The 13,331-nt window shown below is 49.9% G+C and overlaps 5 protein-coding genes across 5 annotated transcripts; 2 read left to right on the top strand and 3 right to left on the bottom strand.

Annotated features, from left to right (window-relative positions):
* Positions 1-187: 187 nt before the first annotated feature.
* VTN00DRAFT_5750 (uncharacterized protein) lies at positions 188-1,787 on the top strand (the record flags this gene model as incomplete). The annotated part of the gene is made up of 6 exons (XM_069432315.1): positions 188-215; positions 280-383; positions 448-573; positions 642-685; positions 743-820; positions 875-1,787. The coding sequence occupies 6 exons, from the start codon at positions 188-190 to the stop codon at positions 1,785-1,787; spliced, it is 1,293 nt and encodes a 430-aa protein (XP_069288187.1).
* Positions 1,788-2,901: 1,114 nt separating this feature from the next.
* On the bottom strand, positions 2,902-3,621 carry VTN00DRAFT_5749 (uncharacterized protein; the record flags this gene model as incomplete). The annotated part of the gene is made up of 1 exon (XM_069432313.1): positions 2,902-3,621. The coding sequence occupies one exon, from the start codon at positions 3,619-3,621 to the stop codon at positions 2,902-2,904; it is 720 nt and encodes a 239-aa protein (XP_069288186.1).
* Positions 3,622-4,640: 1,019 nt separating this feature from the next.
* On the top strand, positions 4,641-5,499 carry VTN00DRAFT_5748 (uncharacterized protein; the record flags this gene model as incomplete). The annotated part of the gene is made up of 4 exons (XM_069432312.1): positions 4,641-4,686; positions 4,747-4,810; positions 4,867-4,973; positions 5,045-5,499. 4 exons carry the CDS (start codon positions 4,641-4,643, stop codon positions 5,497-5,499), a joined length of 672 nt encoding a protein of 223 aa, XP_069288185.1.
* A 1,299-nt stretch (positions 5,500-6,798) lies between these two features.
* On the bottom strand, positions 6,799-7,752 carry VTN00DRAFT_5747 (uncharacterized protein; the record flags this gene model as incomplete). The annotated part of the gene is made up of 4 exons (XM_069432311.1): positions 6,799-6,817; positions 6,936-7,236; positions 7,321-7,447; positions 7,528-7,752. 4 exons carry the CDS (start codon positions 7,750-7,752, stop codon positions 6,799-6,801), a joined length of 672 nt encoding a protein of 223 aa, XP_069288184.1.
* A 1,200-nt stretch (positions 7,753-8,952) lies between these two features.
* VTN00DRAFT_5746 (uncharacterized protein) lies at positions 8,953-12,954 on the bottom strand (the record flags this gene model as incomplete). The annotated part of the gene is made up of 2 exons (XM_069432310.1): positions 8,953-10,491; positions 10,546-12,954. 2 exons carry the CDS (start codon positions 12,952-12,954, stop codon positions 8,953-8,955), a joined length of 3,948 nt encoding a protein of 1,315 aa, XP_069288183.1.
* Positions 12,955-13,331: the final 377 nt, after the last annotated feature.

Below are 13,331 nucleotides of genomic sequence, written 5' to 3'. Positions count from 1 at the left end.
AGTACACAGGCCTCATCAGCCCTGCTACTTGTCAAAAAGCCGGCGGTGCCTGTCGACAATCGCTGTTTCTTGGTTACTCAAAACCTCATACTGTCATTACCTCGGGTACGCGATGTACTGAGGAGCCGATAATTTGCCCAAAACAAATATATACTAGTTTAATCGAAGAGGATATCGATAAAGAGCAATGAGTAAGCTGTTCGACATGGTTAAGGGTTTGTGTCCTCATATGTTGCATACCATTGATCCCTGGGGCTAATGTGTCCGTGAATTGCCCAGCGACTCAGGATTCCCTTTCCGACGACATTTTGGTACACCTCAAATCCTACAAGTACTCGAGTGTGGACAAGTCATTTATCTCTAGATATATCCTGAAGCACTACGTATTGCTGCCAATATCCTCTACTACTGCCTTGTTGCCCCGGCTGACAAGGTGGTCCCATCTAGTGGAATGCATTCGTTGAACTCTTGCCGCTATGGCTGGCCCCGAACATGGTTACCCTGCTAGGCTTTGCTTTCATCGTGGTCAATGTGATACTCGTCGAGCTGTTTATGCCCGATCTCGTAGGACCGGTATGGATACTTAGACCTCAAAGCCCAAACGCAATCACCCAGTGCTAAAACAATCTACATAACTCTAGGGCCCTTCCTGGCTCTATTATAGCTTTGCCTTCGGCGTATGGATGTGAGTTAAACTCTTGCCATCGTTACTGGCAGTGTATCTGATCGTATTCAAATATAGGTATTCCACTCTGGACAATGTCGATGGTAAACAAGCCCGACGGACCGGGACATCTAGTGGGCTGGGAGAGCTTTTCGAGTTCGTAGCCACCCCTTGAATACCTTATAAGGAAAATGTGTTGACCACAGGTAGCCATGGAATCGACTCTCTCAACTGTACTCTGGCCAGTTTGCTGGAGACAGCTGCAATGGGCTTCGGCTCGTCCCAGCTCGGCGCTTTTACGGCTCTGATTCCTTGTCTGCCAATGTTCTTTTCGACGTGGGAGACATACCATACACATACTCTTTATCTTGGATACTTTAACGGCCCTACGGAGGGTCTGCTCATCGCCATTTCAATCATGATTATCTCGGGATATTGCGGACCTCAAATCTGGACGCACCGCGTCACTGAATTTATTGGGTTGCCTGAGATTTTTGGGGAATCTACGTTCCGGGACCTTTGGGTCACGATTGTCCTGGGCTCCTTTTTGACTGCACATCTCCCAGCATGTGTCTACAACGTGGTCGTCGCACGAAAGCGCCAGAATCTCCCTGTCTTGCCGGTTTTCATGGAGTGGGCACCTATCGGTGTGTTTACCGGTTCTATCCTCGCCTGGCTCTTCTCCCCGTACTCTACTCTCCTTAGCGAGAACAGGCTGGTCCTCTTCTGCGTCACCATGTCCTTTGTCTTCGGACGTATGACGACGAAGATCATCCTCGCCCATCTGACCAGGCAGCCGTTCCCGTACTGGACTGTTCTCATCGCTCCCCTGATCGGAGGCGCGTTCCTCGGAAACCTGCCGCGTTTTGGTCTTCCCATGGTCAGCGCAACGGTCGAATTGTGGTACTTGCGAGCGTACCTCGTATTCGCTTTTGTCGCCTACATGCACTGGGCGCTCCTGGTCATCAACAGAATCACGACCTTCCTGGGCATCAACTGCCTGACCATCCGTGAAGACAAGTCAATGGCCAGGGAGAAGGTCTACCGCGACTTCGGAGAGGGCAAGCTCAACGTGGCCAATGTCCGCGCCGACACCGGCAAGGGAGGACTAAAGAACCACTAGACGCATGCCGTCGTCGAACCCTTTCAACAGTTATGAATGCAGTCTTTGCCATTAAAGCCGTCAACTTACCCGTCTCACGACCTGTCAACGCATCGTTGCTATATCCTCACGATAAGAACATCTTCTGAGTGTTAGACTTTCTGGAGAACGAGATCACGAAACGACTGCATTTGAAACGAGCGAACCGAATTGGAAAGCTTTTTCTTCCCAACAACGAACAGAAATCAATATCTGAGACAAGTCTATCTGCTCTACGTACGTACGTATTAACGCCACTCTTGGACCTGACACGATCCCCTTGCTCCAGACAAAAAGAGAATGAACAGAGCATAGACAAAAAACGGGAGAAGGGATAGATCTATCTAGGTCTGGTTATCTGTATTAACTTGTAATTACACCCATCTAGCTGATTCAACGTATGCACGGATAGGCGGCTGTCTATCCAGCAGAGTTGTACATAGTACCTATTCGCTTCATAGATAGAGAAAAGATAAATGCTATATCTTAGAAAATCAGTGGTTAGCTCTACTAGCTCATAAGAGGCCGGACATTGTGAACGGCAGGTCGTCGAACTCATCTTATATGTGCACATGCGCAGTTGAAGCCGAACAGATTTGTTAGTCCAGCTCAACTTCAAACAGGGTATTCGGCACAGCAGAATATTTGTGAGCATCGAATATGTAAAAGAACGTGAAGTCACCAAGTTATCAGAAACGCGTCAGAAACACACTCTAGAGTACTGGTATCCCAGAACAACATTAGACTTGGCAGGTGCAGACCCTAGCCGGGGGTTGTCGTGAGAAAATCTTTAAACTGACATCTCTGCTGTCGGAGATATGGATCTTGGAATCCAATCAACCTGCGACGTGCTATTTTCTCTTTGCGATTGATCGCAAACTCAACTAATGCTGCCAGTTGGAAGGGAGAAGCTATCCGATATTGCCCGTCAGCCGATAGTCTGGCCCCTAGAACAACTTCACAAGCATGCCCTTGACTTGAGAATCATCAAGGCGCCTTAGAGATTCCGATTCCTGTCTCTTGAGTGAAAGGTACTTTTCGAATACTTTGCTTCCCAGAAATTCCTCCCATTCATGGCAAGTGTCCCGCAGCTTCTTCACAGCTTCTTCAGAGCCTGGTCCAAATTCTCAGGGAGCGGCTCAGCTGCGTCCGCTGATCTGTCTGCACATTTCTCGCCAGAGACATCTTGCCAATGCAATATCTCCTTGTTTTGAATCCCTAAGAGGCCAGCGACAATAATTGCGGCGACAGCCAGATACATATTCGCGGTCGCATCTGCGCATCGGATCTCCCAATGGGCATTCTCAATCTTCCGAATGGGAACACCCCTATTCTCTGTACCCCAGCAGACGGTATTGCCTGCTTCTAGTTCCTGGACCCGCGTATATGAATAGTCGTATGGCAGGCCTAGTGCGCAGACTGCAGGCAGTTGCTGCAGCACTCCGGCCAAGAACGAGTCTTGCTGACTAGAATCGGTCATGGAGATATGGATATGGGCCCCGCTTCCTGACCTGTCCGGAATCGGTTTTGGAAACATAGTCGCGGTCAAGCCATGGCTGGCTAACGTACCCTTGATAATGTCGTGGGCTGTCACCAGTTCGTCGATCGCTTGCATGAGAGGAAGCGGTGCTAGGAAAATCTCGTACTGCCCTTGATATCCTTCGATATGGAAGCCTTGAACAGACACCCCGGACGCTCGCAGATTTTTAACCGTCTCCTCGACATACCGAAAGGGGGACTCGCGAAGACCTGCAACCGAATAGTGGCCGGTATGGGAGCTCAGGGGGAGAAAGTCTCCTTGTCCAGAATCTTGCATGATAAAAAATTCGATCTCAAACCCAACGCGGAAATTCAAACCATGGGTCAACTGCGCCTTTTGAACAATCTCCTGAAGTGTTCATCTAGGGCAAAGGTCCATGTTTGGTGCCGAACGGCCGGGGATCTCCTCGACCACGCGACACATCACAGCAGCATAAAGCGGATCTTTGCTACCGTAGTTGATGCATTTCAGAGATCCCCAGTCGGGATAAAGCAGGTGAGTTGCAGCATGCGGGAAAGGAACCATAGAGCTATCCGGCAGGCAATTAAAAGAGATTTGCCCGTTTCAGAGAGGTCTGTTCTGAACCAGAAGCTCAAGACAACATTCCTTTGTTAAGATGCGCGCTCTGAGAATGCCGGAGTAGTCGAGCCATTGGTATCGAATAAATAGGATACTCGTATTAGCAGCAAGGAAGCCTTGTAGCAGGACCAACGGGTCTTGGGGGATAGGATCGATGTCCATGACTTCTCATGCCCAGGAGCAAGATGATGTCGATTTCTGACGATCGCAATAGTGGGAGACTTTGAACAAAAGCTTTTTGGTTAGGAACTGGCTCTGAGAAGCGGGAATACGAGCACTACTAGTACATCCAAGGCCGCTTTGGTCGCCAGATCTTCCAAGCAAGGCAGGTCTGGTTCTGGAGATGATCGCCAACTGCCTGATCAAGCCCTTGCAAGGTCCGGCGTGGGTCACCGTGACTCTGTGGCTGGCTGACGAGTTCGAAAACAGCATCTAGGGACCAACCACAGATGACGGTAGAGCTCTGATCTCGAGCCCGTCCCTCCTCTTGATATGATCTATCGCCTCGCTCTTTTTTTATGTGCAAGTAATAACTTGCCGCTTTGTTCAGCCTTACCTGAGTGGGTATCGGCGAAGATGCAGAACTCCCAATTGTAAATTAAGAGAGGTATTTATTTATCTTCAATGGTGTTCTCTTAACCCTGGACTGCAGAAATCACCCATTGCGCAGTGCTCCAGACCATTCACTTTAACTTCCTCAAATTACCTTGGTCGACATGAACCCAATCAACCTGTCCTCTGACTCCGCGACCATTTCGGATGGTGTATCAACTCATTTACGTGACTCTATTCGATCATGAGCGCAGATGAAAAGGCTCATAGATGGCGAAACTCTTTTGTTGGATGGAGAGACTCTCGATATCGCCGGCGTTGTTGCAATCGCCAGGTAAGTCTCTTCTGTCTCCATCAAATTGCCATATAACTGGCTGAATCTATATATAGGAAGGGCAGCCGGGCAGAAGTGAAGCCTGACGAGAAGATTCTGGCCCGCATTGATGCTAGTGTGAAATGGCTCAGGGACTACTTGGCCCAGGGATATTACATTTACGGTGCTGAACCTCAAACCCATTGACAAAATCAGCTAACTTATTCAAGGCGTGAACACCGGGTTTGGTGGCAGTGCTGACTCCCGAACGGATGATTTTCACGGCCTTCAAGCATGCTCTTCTCCAACTCACCCAGACTGGTGTCTTGACTGAATCCCATACGAGCCCACAGCTGGCAAACTACGATATTGGTCTGCACAGCATGCCGGTCACTTGGGTGAGGGCCACCATGCTGGTGCGCTGCAATCATCTCTTGCGGGGCCATTCGGGTGTGCGCTACGAGATTATCACCAACCTTCTGTACCTATTGAGCAAAGGCCTCACCCCTATTGTTACTCTCCAAGGCTCCGTTTCCGCATCGGGGGACTTGATGCCATTGTTGAGCATCCAACAGTGGATGGTGGCAACAATAAACCGCAACGGGAACGGAAGACGATCGGGTCTTGGATTTCGATCATTTATGCGGCTGTTCGGGATGGGAGGATGCAGGCGTGTCTGGCGGGTTGCTTCTCGGAACAGTGAGCTCTAGTCGACACTGCAGTCTACGAATCGAAACGGGACAAAGTCCCCCCAAAAAAAATAGTTTATAGACAGCGATCGTGCAAGCCTTCTAGAAAGGTCTCTCTCTCAAGAGAGCTCGGTACACCTGTGGAGAGAAGAGAATGCTTTGTCTGAAGCTTACCTACCCAGAAAGGTTCAACATATGGTGAAATCTATGAGTCTAATCTTACTTTCAATATTCAAATTAGGGATAACTGATAACTCCTTAATCGCACGGATAGGCCTGTCATGAACGCCTAGACTCCCACTAGATGACAGGATCCCTACCTGAAGAGGAGAAGAAAAGACATGCGGGGATCACCTAGCAGCTCCGTCCGCACATCTGTCTTAGGAGACAAAGCCATTGTTTGTTCCAACGGCTGACTGCCACACAGTACAGTAGTAGTATACAGTAAACAATAAACCAATAGATCCTTTCTTGCATTTCATTCGCACGAATTTAGGTAACTCCCCTCGGGGATTATTATATCAACAGCTAATACCAGAGACCTCTTCCTCAGATGTCTGATGACTGACACATATTTTTTGACTGAAAGTTCATTTATCACATATTTATTCGCCCTCACAGTTAAGAATAGACGTAACTTTTTATAATATTATATATAAAAAAAGACATCAATAATATATGCATGCGACAAATGCCCTATCATCAAGAGTGAGTAATAATAATAATGATATCTCGACTAGGTATCCTCTATTCTTTGTACTGTACATATATATATCCCGTGCATCCATCTACTATCCATCTTCAGATCCCATACTCTATGTACAGTACATATACAAACATGAGAAGTAGCCTGTCGTTCTGCGCGGCAAATTTACACAGTCATTGAGCAAGTCCAAGAGGGTTAGATTGCCCGGTAGAAGCTCATGACCGTGATGTCATATCTAGGTAGGTGGCCATGGCATTCTGCTGTGGAGGAGACAAGCCGCAGATCAGTAGTAGTGACATAGACCTAAATATAAATAAACGATCGGCACACGCATCTTCCATAGAGGTAAGTAAAAATACGTATCACGTGGACGATTTTATCATATCTATTAGATTAAATCGATTCTTGGCTTCTCATCTCATGCGCTAAGTTGTGATTTTTTAAGACATCGGCGTGGGGGGAAAAAGAGATACAATGGAACCAGCAGAAAGCCACAAGTATACGTAGCCAATACACGTTTCGCTCATCGTAGGAATAATAAAAAACAGATCCATTTATATCTCGTTCTACCCGTTGAATGCGTACAAAAAGAGAAAGCGGCATGAAGTATCTATCTAGATAAGATGCTTCGACCTGAAGGAAGAAAGGAGTCAGCCATGTGCTGTAAGCAAATTTGGAAAAAAGACAGAGATAAATCCTGAAGAGTAGGAACGGGATATCACAAGGGATGAGAATAATGGAGATAACCCACCTGAAATACGCCCTCAGATAAACAACCTGCCAAGCGCCCAACCCGATCAGCATACCCATGGTCCCAATCGCAAACCATTTCACCCGCTCGTTCGTGCTCTCGTTAGTGTCCCGCAGCCTCTGCTCACGGTGTCTCAGGTACTCCATCTCGTTCACGATCTCCGCGACCAGCTCCTCGATGCGTCGGAGGTCGGTCTCGACGGGCTTGAGCTTCTCCTGGGCCTGGATGCTCGACCAGTCACGGGCATCGGCGCCAATGTCGATGTCAAGCTCGATGTGGCGGTAGGGGTTCGCGATGGCTTCTGTAAATAGATAGAGAAATGTCTCGTCAGATGATCATTCGCATTGTCGCTGGTTTGTCTGGCATTTGAAGGGATAAAACGTACGGCGCGAAACCAGGTGGTTCTCGAAACAGACATCAAAGGCAGTGTCGGCGGGGGAAGTGAAAGCCTGTCTGGTCTCCCCTGCGATATCCTTAGGATGGCCATGCTCATTTCCGAGAGCGTCCCGGATCTGTTAACGATTTCCGCGCTCTTGTCAGTTATCGCGAGCTAGAATTACGAGAAAACGCGTTCGAATTGGATTCAACATACATGCATGTTCACCGACTGTCCATCGCCTCTGTTGCCGCTCACGATCGCAGTAACCACCACGAGCTGGTTGCTGGCCACGAAGTTCCGTATGCATCGTTCGTTCTTACCGCCGTGGCCAGCGAGCGCGGGCAGGTCGAACTTGAGGGCATGGGAGAACGGGGAGAGACACAACAGGAGCGACAGGAGTCCGAGGAACGACCTCCAGTTAAGCGCGGAAGCTCCCATCTTGAAATGAAGAATTGACGCCGTAGCCCGACGGTGAGGTCCTGGAGCAATTGAGCCTTGGCTTGGAAGCCGGTGATGCCACGCTGCTGGGTGTTAGGGGCTGCGATGTTCGGATGCTGGATCAACGATGTTCCGTGCGTGGACACAACACACGAGACTACGACTGCTAAGAATAACTCGACTACATGCGATCCAGAATTCCCCCGTTAAACTTAGGCATAGTCTGAAAGGAGCACGAGACTCCAGCTCACCTATCTGACGCCTATGCCACATGCAAGGAGAGATGCTGTCGAGGAAGCTAGTCCCATGCACACACAGGCTACTGTCGATCTTGAGATGTATCTTTATCCAGACCATATTCCCATGCGTCAAAAACGATGCGGCCGTGAGCGGTCCGTACAGTGCAGAGTACGATTGATGATTGATCACAAGAGAGGTCATGGATCAAGCTGGTGATTGCTGCCAATAAATCAGTAAGGGAAGGGAGATAATGTGACGTGTCGCATGCATTTGAGAATATTCGTTCATAAAACTTCCACTTGTCCGAATTAACACTCAGAGGAATAAAGCACGCCTGAAAACAGGAAAAGGCTGATTTCATCAGGAAGGTCGGTTGTCACCATCCAAATAGATTCCCTCTTTCCAGGCCCCGTCAGCTTACATATACATGATATCAAAAAGTTCACCCCTAGTGAGAATCAAGAAGAATGTCACGGAATGGAATGTACATACAAAAATGAGGGCACAAAATGGCATCCTCGGGCAAGAATCGTACACGATCACCAACTAGCAGAAAAGAAAAATAGGTGTCTGTAAGAGAATATGAGGCGCAGTCATCAAGGAGAACATCTAGAGAGAAACTGAAGCAAAGAAAAAAAAATAAATACATCCATTTCAGCGAATGCACATATGGCCTCTCGCTTCGAAGAGACCTAATAACCCAGAAATTTTTCCCTCGGCACTGGTAAAAAGAAAAAAGAAATAAAAAACCCGGACTAGTTATTGAATGAAACAAACAGTTGTTAAGAAAAGATGAAAGAAGACAAAATAAGAAGAGAAATGAAACCAAGAGATGGGGATATCATCACGCTAGCTAGAACGCTCAAAAGTTTAGGCCTCCAAAAATGAACGTGCATGATCGGTTCATCAAGGGGAAATCCAGCGACTCGAAATACACCAAGGTATACCGGACACCATACGTCAGACCTCCGCCTTCTTTCGACGCACAAATAACTTAGAAAGTGTACCGGAGGAATCCTTTTCATCTCCAGCCGTGGAAGATTTGCGGGGTGCAGGCGGCTCTGGTGGTCCCGTATTTCTCAGGAAGTCAGCCAGATCACTGGTGTCAGTTCGTCTCTGTGTGATAGGCGCGACACTCGTTTCGCGGGGCGAGATAGGTGAAGGCAGTCCTCCACCTTTCTCCAAGCCAACTTTAGATGAATAGTTGGATTGTCCCGTCGAAGCGTTGTCCATATGAGAGCCGAAATTTGGAGCACCTGAAGTGACTGCGGGCGACGAAGGAGTTGAGGTTGACCCCGGATTAATAGCCCCAGTGTTTCTACGGGAGCGCAGGGAGGTCTTCGAAGGCTTAGAGCCTGGTACCTTGTCGAACGAGGCACTGCGCAAGAAGCGAGCTTTCATGGACGATGCACTGCCGGAGGTCTTGCGAGGCGGGTCATTCACAGAGAACGGCTGTGGGGGTGTATCGTTCTCAGGGGGAGGAGGAGCATTGCGTAGGAAGTCTATCAAGCTTTCCTCTTCTCGCTGCGGCTTTCCTTTTGGAGCGTCGAGGAGCTCATCGAGATCATCGAGATCCTCCTCGTCATCGGAGTCTGGGATGGCGTAAGGATCCCGCACCCGGCGCTGTTTCCTGGCAGGACGCATGTCATCATCCGGAGCAGAACTGCCGGGAAATACACTCGAAGGAGGCGCAGACAACGGAACGGCATGGCCGGCTCGGTCGTTCGCTCGATTCGTGGACTCAAGAAGTCCTGTGCGAGAATTGAAAGAATTGACAGACTTGCTTGCAGCTGATTCGCTAATGATGGAGTTGCGAGTTGCCGCATCTTTACCGACAGGGGGAGGCCCGAGAGCCTGTAGCTCGTCCGAGTCCATTGTAGTCCGGAAAGGTGCCACGGTTCTGGGAATGCGATGTCCACCCGCCACCGGTGGACCCTCTCGAATGAAATCTATGAGGTCGGACGTCTGGTCTCCTTTTGGAGTTACAGCAGGTCGCGCCTCCAGACGTGGACCGTTCCTCTTGGCCGCTGCGTCCTTTGATTTTGTGCTGGGCGGACGCGAGACATTTGACGGTGTCCCAGAACCAGTATCACCGCAAGCGGAACCAGGTATTCCACGCTGCTGGTTCGCAGACACATCGGTTTGCAGGTTGCCTGGAGGCTGGTTTGAAGGCGGTCCAGTAGACCTGATAAATTCGGCAAAATCACGAGTGGAACCGGCCACGGGTCTTGCATCCCGGGCTTGGAATGACTTCGGCTTAGATGGTTGCACAGCGGCCGCACCTTCGCTCTGTACTTCAATTGCCTTCTGTTTGTAAAACGGAGGTATCTCGGAATAAGAATCCGGTGGGTGAGCGCGTAATCCATTTACTCCTTTGAGAACCTTTCCAGATGAGTGTGGACGCTGCTGCTCCAGCTCAGGTGGCGCTGCATTCTTCAAGAAAGTGGCCAGTTCGGATGTGCTAGCCCGGTTTGCAACATATCGCGGCGAGTCAGGTACCTAAATTCAAAGTCAGTCGCCGTCTTTGTTAATGGGTAATTCTATCATACTTACATCCATTTCTCTCACACGCCGAGGCGTCAGAGTATAATGGATAGTCTCTTCACTATCCATCAGCTTGTCCAACTCTGACTTGTCATCGCCTGTTACTTCACCACTTTTCCCAGTTGCTTCAGAAGAGCTGCGCATACGCGTGAGGTCGCCGCTCCCTTGCTGCAATCCAATAAGTCCCTTTAATTTACTCGAGACGTGAGATGTAGTTGACCCCGCAGTAGCTGGACGCTTTTCACGACTGCTGCTGATACTTAGAGACCTGCGAGACTGGGAGCCACCCGAGTCTCGCGACATCGAAGATTTCCCTGACACCCGCTGAACAGCTGCTCGTTCCGGTTCGGGAGGGACCACGGCACTCGCTTGTTCGTGGCGATTCTGGTTTCTACTATTCTGTGTTTCAGGGTTCGTCCGAGATCGAGTTCGCGAGCTGTGAGAGCGATCGCTGTCGTCCGACGTCGAAGCAGGGGCACCAATGCTCTCAGAGGACTGAGAAACTTGGCGACGAGTGAGTTGCGGCCTTCCCGCGGTGTCCTCTGAAGCATCGACCTGTTCGCGAGATGCGCCACCGAGGGTTTCAGTTTGCAATTTTGGGGAAGTCGCAGATGGAATATTATAACCTGGAGAACGCGCCAGAGACCGCGCCGGAAGAGGAAACTTTTTGAGATCTTCGTGGTTGATAGTAGACAGCGTGGAAGTGGAACCCTCCACTTTATGCAAGGAGTCGGTGCCTTGCATGTGTGGTGGTTGTCTGACAGAATCACTAGTTTCTTGGGAATAAGTAGACCCGTCATCTCTTCGAGAAGCCTCTCTGCTTGACTTTTTAGGCGGTCGATGTGCATAAGAGGATAATCTAGGCCGTTCGCGCGTCCCTTGCCCTTCCAAAACTACAGATTGCTCTCCTTGGCGAACCCTAACCGACATGCTAGCGGGCCGGTGATTGGGAACGCGGACTGATGCACCAACTTGCCGCGCAGCATTTCTATTGCTTTCAGACTGTCCTCGAGCTTCGGGTTCCAGCGAGTCTCGGCGCTCAGCCGCATTGCCACTGTTTTGAGCGGAGGAACCAATGCCGCCGGTCATCGGTTCGCCAGACTCATCATACTCGTACATCGTCTCCAATTGCGTCCGTTCTTCGCTCGGTGTGCCAAGCACGCCGTTGTTGTCAGGATCATCACTTGAAGAAGCGGAGTGAGGGGGATTAGTAGGCGTCGGTAGAGACTTCGTCCGATTATGGCGGCCACCAAAGGTTGAATCCCCAGCGGAATGCGCAGTGTTCGGTGATCCAGCATTCGAAGATGCTGGAGTTGGCAATGATGCAACCAACATCAAGCTGCCAGGGCGTACTTTCTGGGCGACAGTTGCTTGCATCGTCATCGTCTCGGCTTCATCATCAACAGCAAGACTCGGCACCTCAATTTCGTTCACATCATTCTCAGACATTGGCAAGGCGACTGAGGCAGGGTCAACTTGCTCTTGAACCTCCGCAACAGGCTGCTGGACTGGAGCATCCCGCCCTAATGGTTCATCCAAGGTAATAATGCTGCTCTTCCTGCTATTCATTAGACTTGGGGTACAAGCACGGCGGAAAAATGATTCTCTTGAAAGCGTGCGCGACAAAGCTGGGCTTCTGACACGCTTCTTCCATGTTCTCCAGAGCCGTCCAAGGGTCGGGTTCAAAGCGAGTTTCTCCATGTCGATATCCTCCACCACCAACTGACAGGTTTGCTCGACCCCAGATTCTCCCTGTTTTTCACGGTTATTGCCGACTTTCGCTGACATGCGGCCCCGTGCCGTTTCTCCAGAAATTAACAAGGCCTGCTCGGCAATATATTCAATGATGGAAGTAAGGAAAATGGCAGCAGCAGGAGTGATGTTTCCCACATGACTCGGGAACCTCCGAGAGCCACCTTCGCTATCGTCCAGTCCCTCTCGTTCTATGTAGTCATCCTCCTCATCCTCTTCCATGTCTCCTAACCGAGTGTAGACCATGCATCGCAAGCGTGCCAGTTTCCACGACCGAATGAGGTCAAACTCGCCCTGGGCTTCCTGGTTCTCGAACTCATCATCTTCCCCAGCGCCCATGTACTCACTAAGCTCCTCGTCTGCTGCGGACACTACCTCCTTGGCAAGCCGAGGCTTCAGAACATCAGCAACAGCGGGCCGGATGGAGCTTAATTGAGTGGACTTGGCTGCCGCCAGGATATTGAACAGCAGATTGTCTAGGAAACCATTCAGCAGTGAGAGAGAACCAGGAGTTACTATGGCACTCCCGATCACTGCCGTAGCCCCTTCGTCGGTGTCCAGACCAATTTCATTGTTCTCCTGATCTGCGGTAATGATCTGAGAAGCGGCGGAAGCGGCGATAAATGCGGGCTCCGGAGTAACTGGCGGGGGCGAATTCAAACTCATCTTTGGAAATTGGAACTCGCTCGATATGCTTGTCGATATGCTTGCGCTGCGGGAACGGGTGAGTGAGCCCAGCTCGAGGGGTTCTGGTCGATGGGTGGGATGCATCCTTTTTCCGGCTCTAAATCAGCACCACCATGTGACGCTGCGTGACGACCGTGTTCTGGATTTTGGAGGGCCGAATAAGGTGTCGCAATCGAGAAAGGGTATCTGAACAGGCTAGATCATGCTCGTGAATTGATTTACTGTAGACGTTGAACTGGGTCAGCTCACAGCGATCAATCCAATTAGACCAATCCCCGTAACGTTGGTGTCATCGGAGAAGGACAGTATGTTGTACAGGCAGGCTGAGCAGTAAGCGATAGCTTGCTAGCAAGAAG

Source organism: Thermoascus crustaceus (assembly GCF_041956765.1).
Source record: "Thermoascus crustaceus strain CBS 181.67 unplaced genomic scaffold VTN00scaffold_3, whole genome shotgun sequence".
Lineage (NCBI taxonomy): Eukaryota > Fungi > Ascomycota > Eurotiomycetes > Eurotiales > Thermoascaceae > Thermoascus > Thermoascus crustaceus.
The sequence above is the reverse complement of the archived record's forward strand: the minus strand, read 5'-3'. Positions and strand labels throughout refer to the sequence as shown.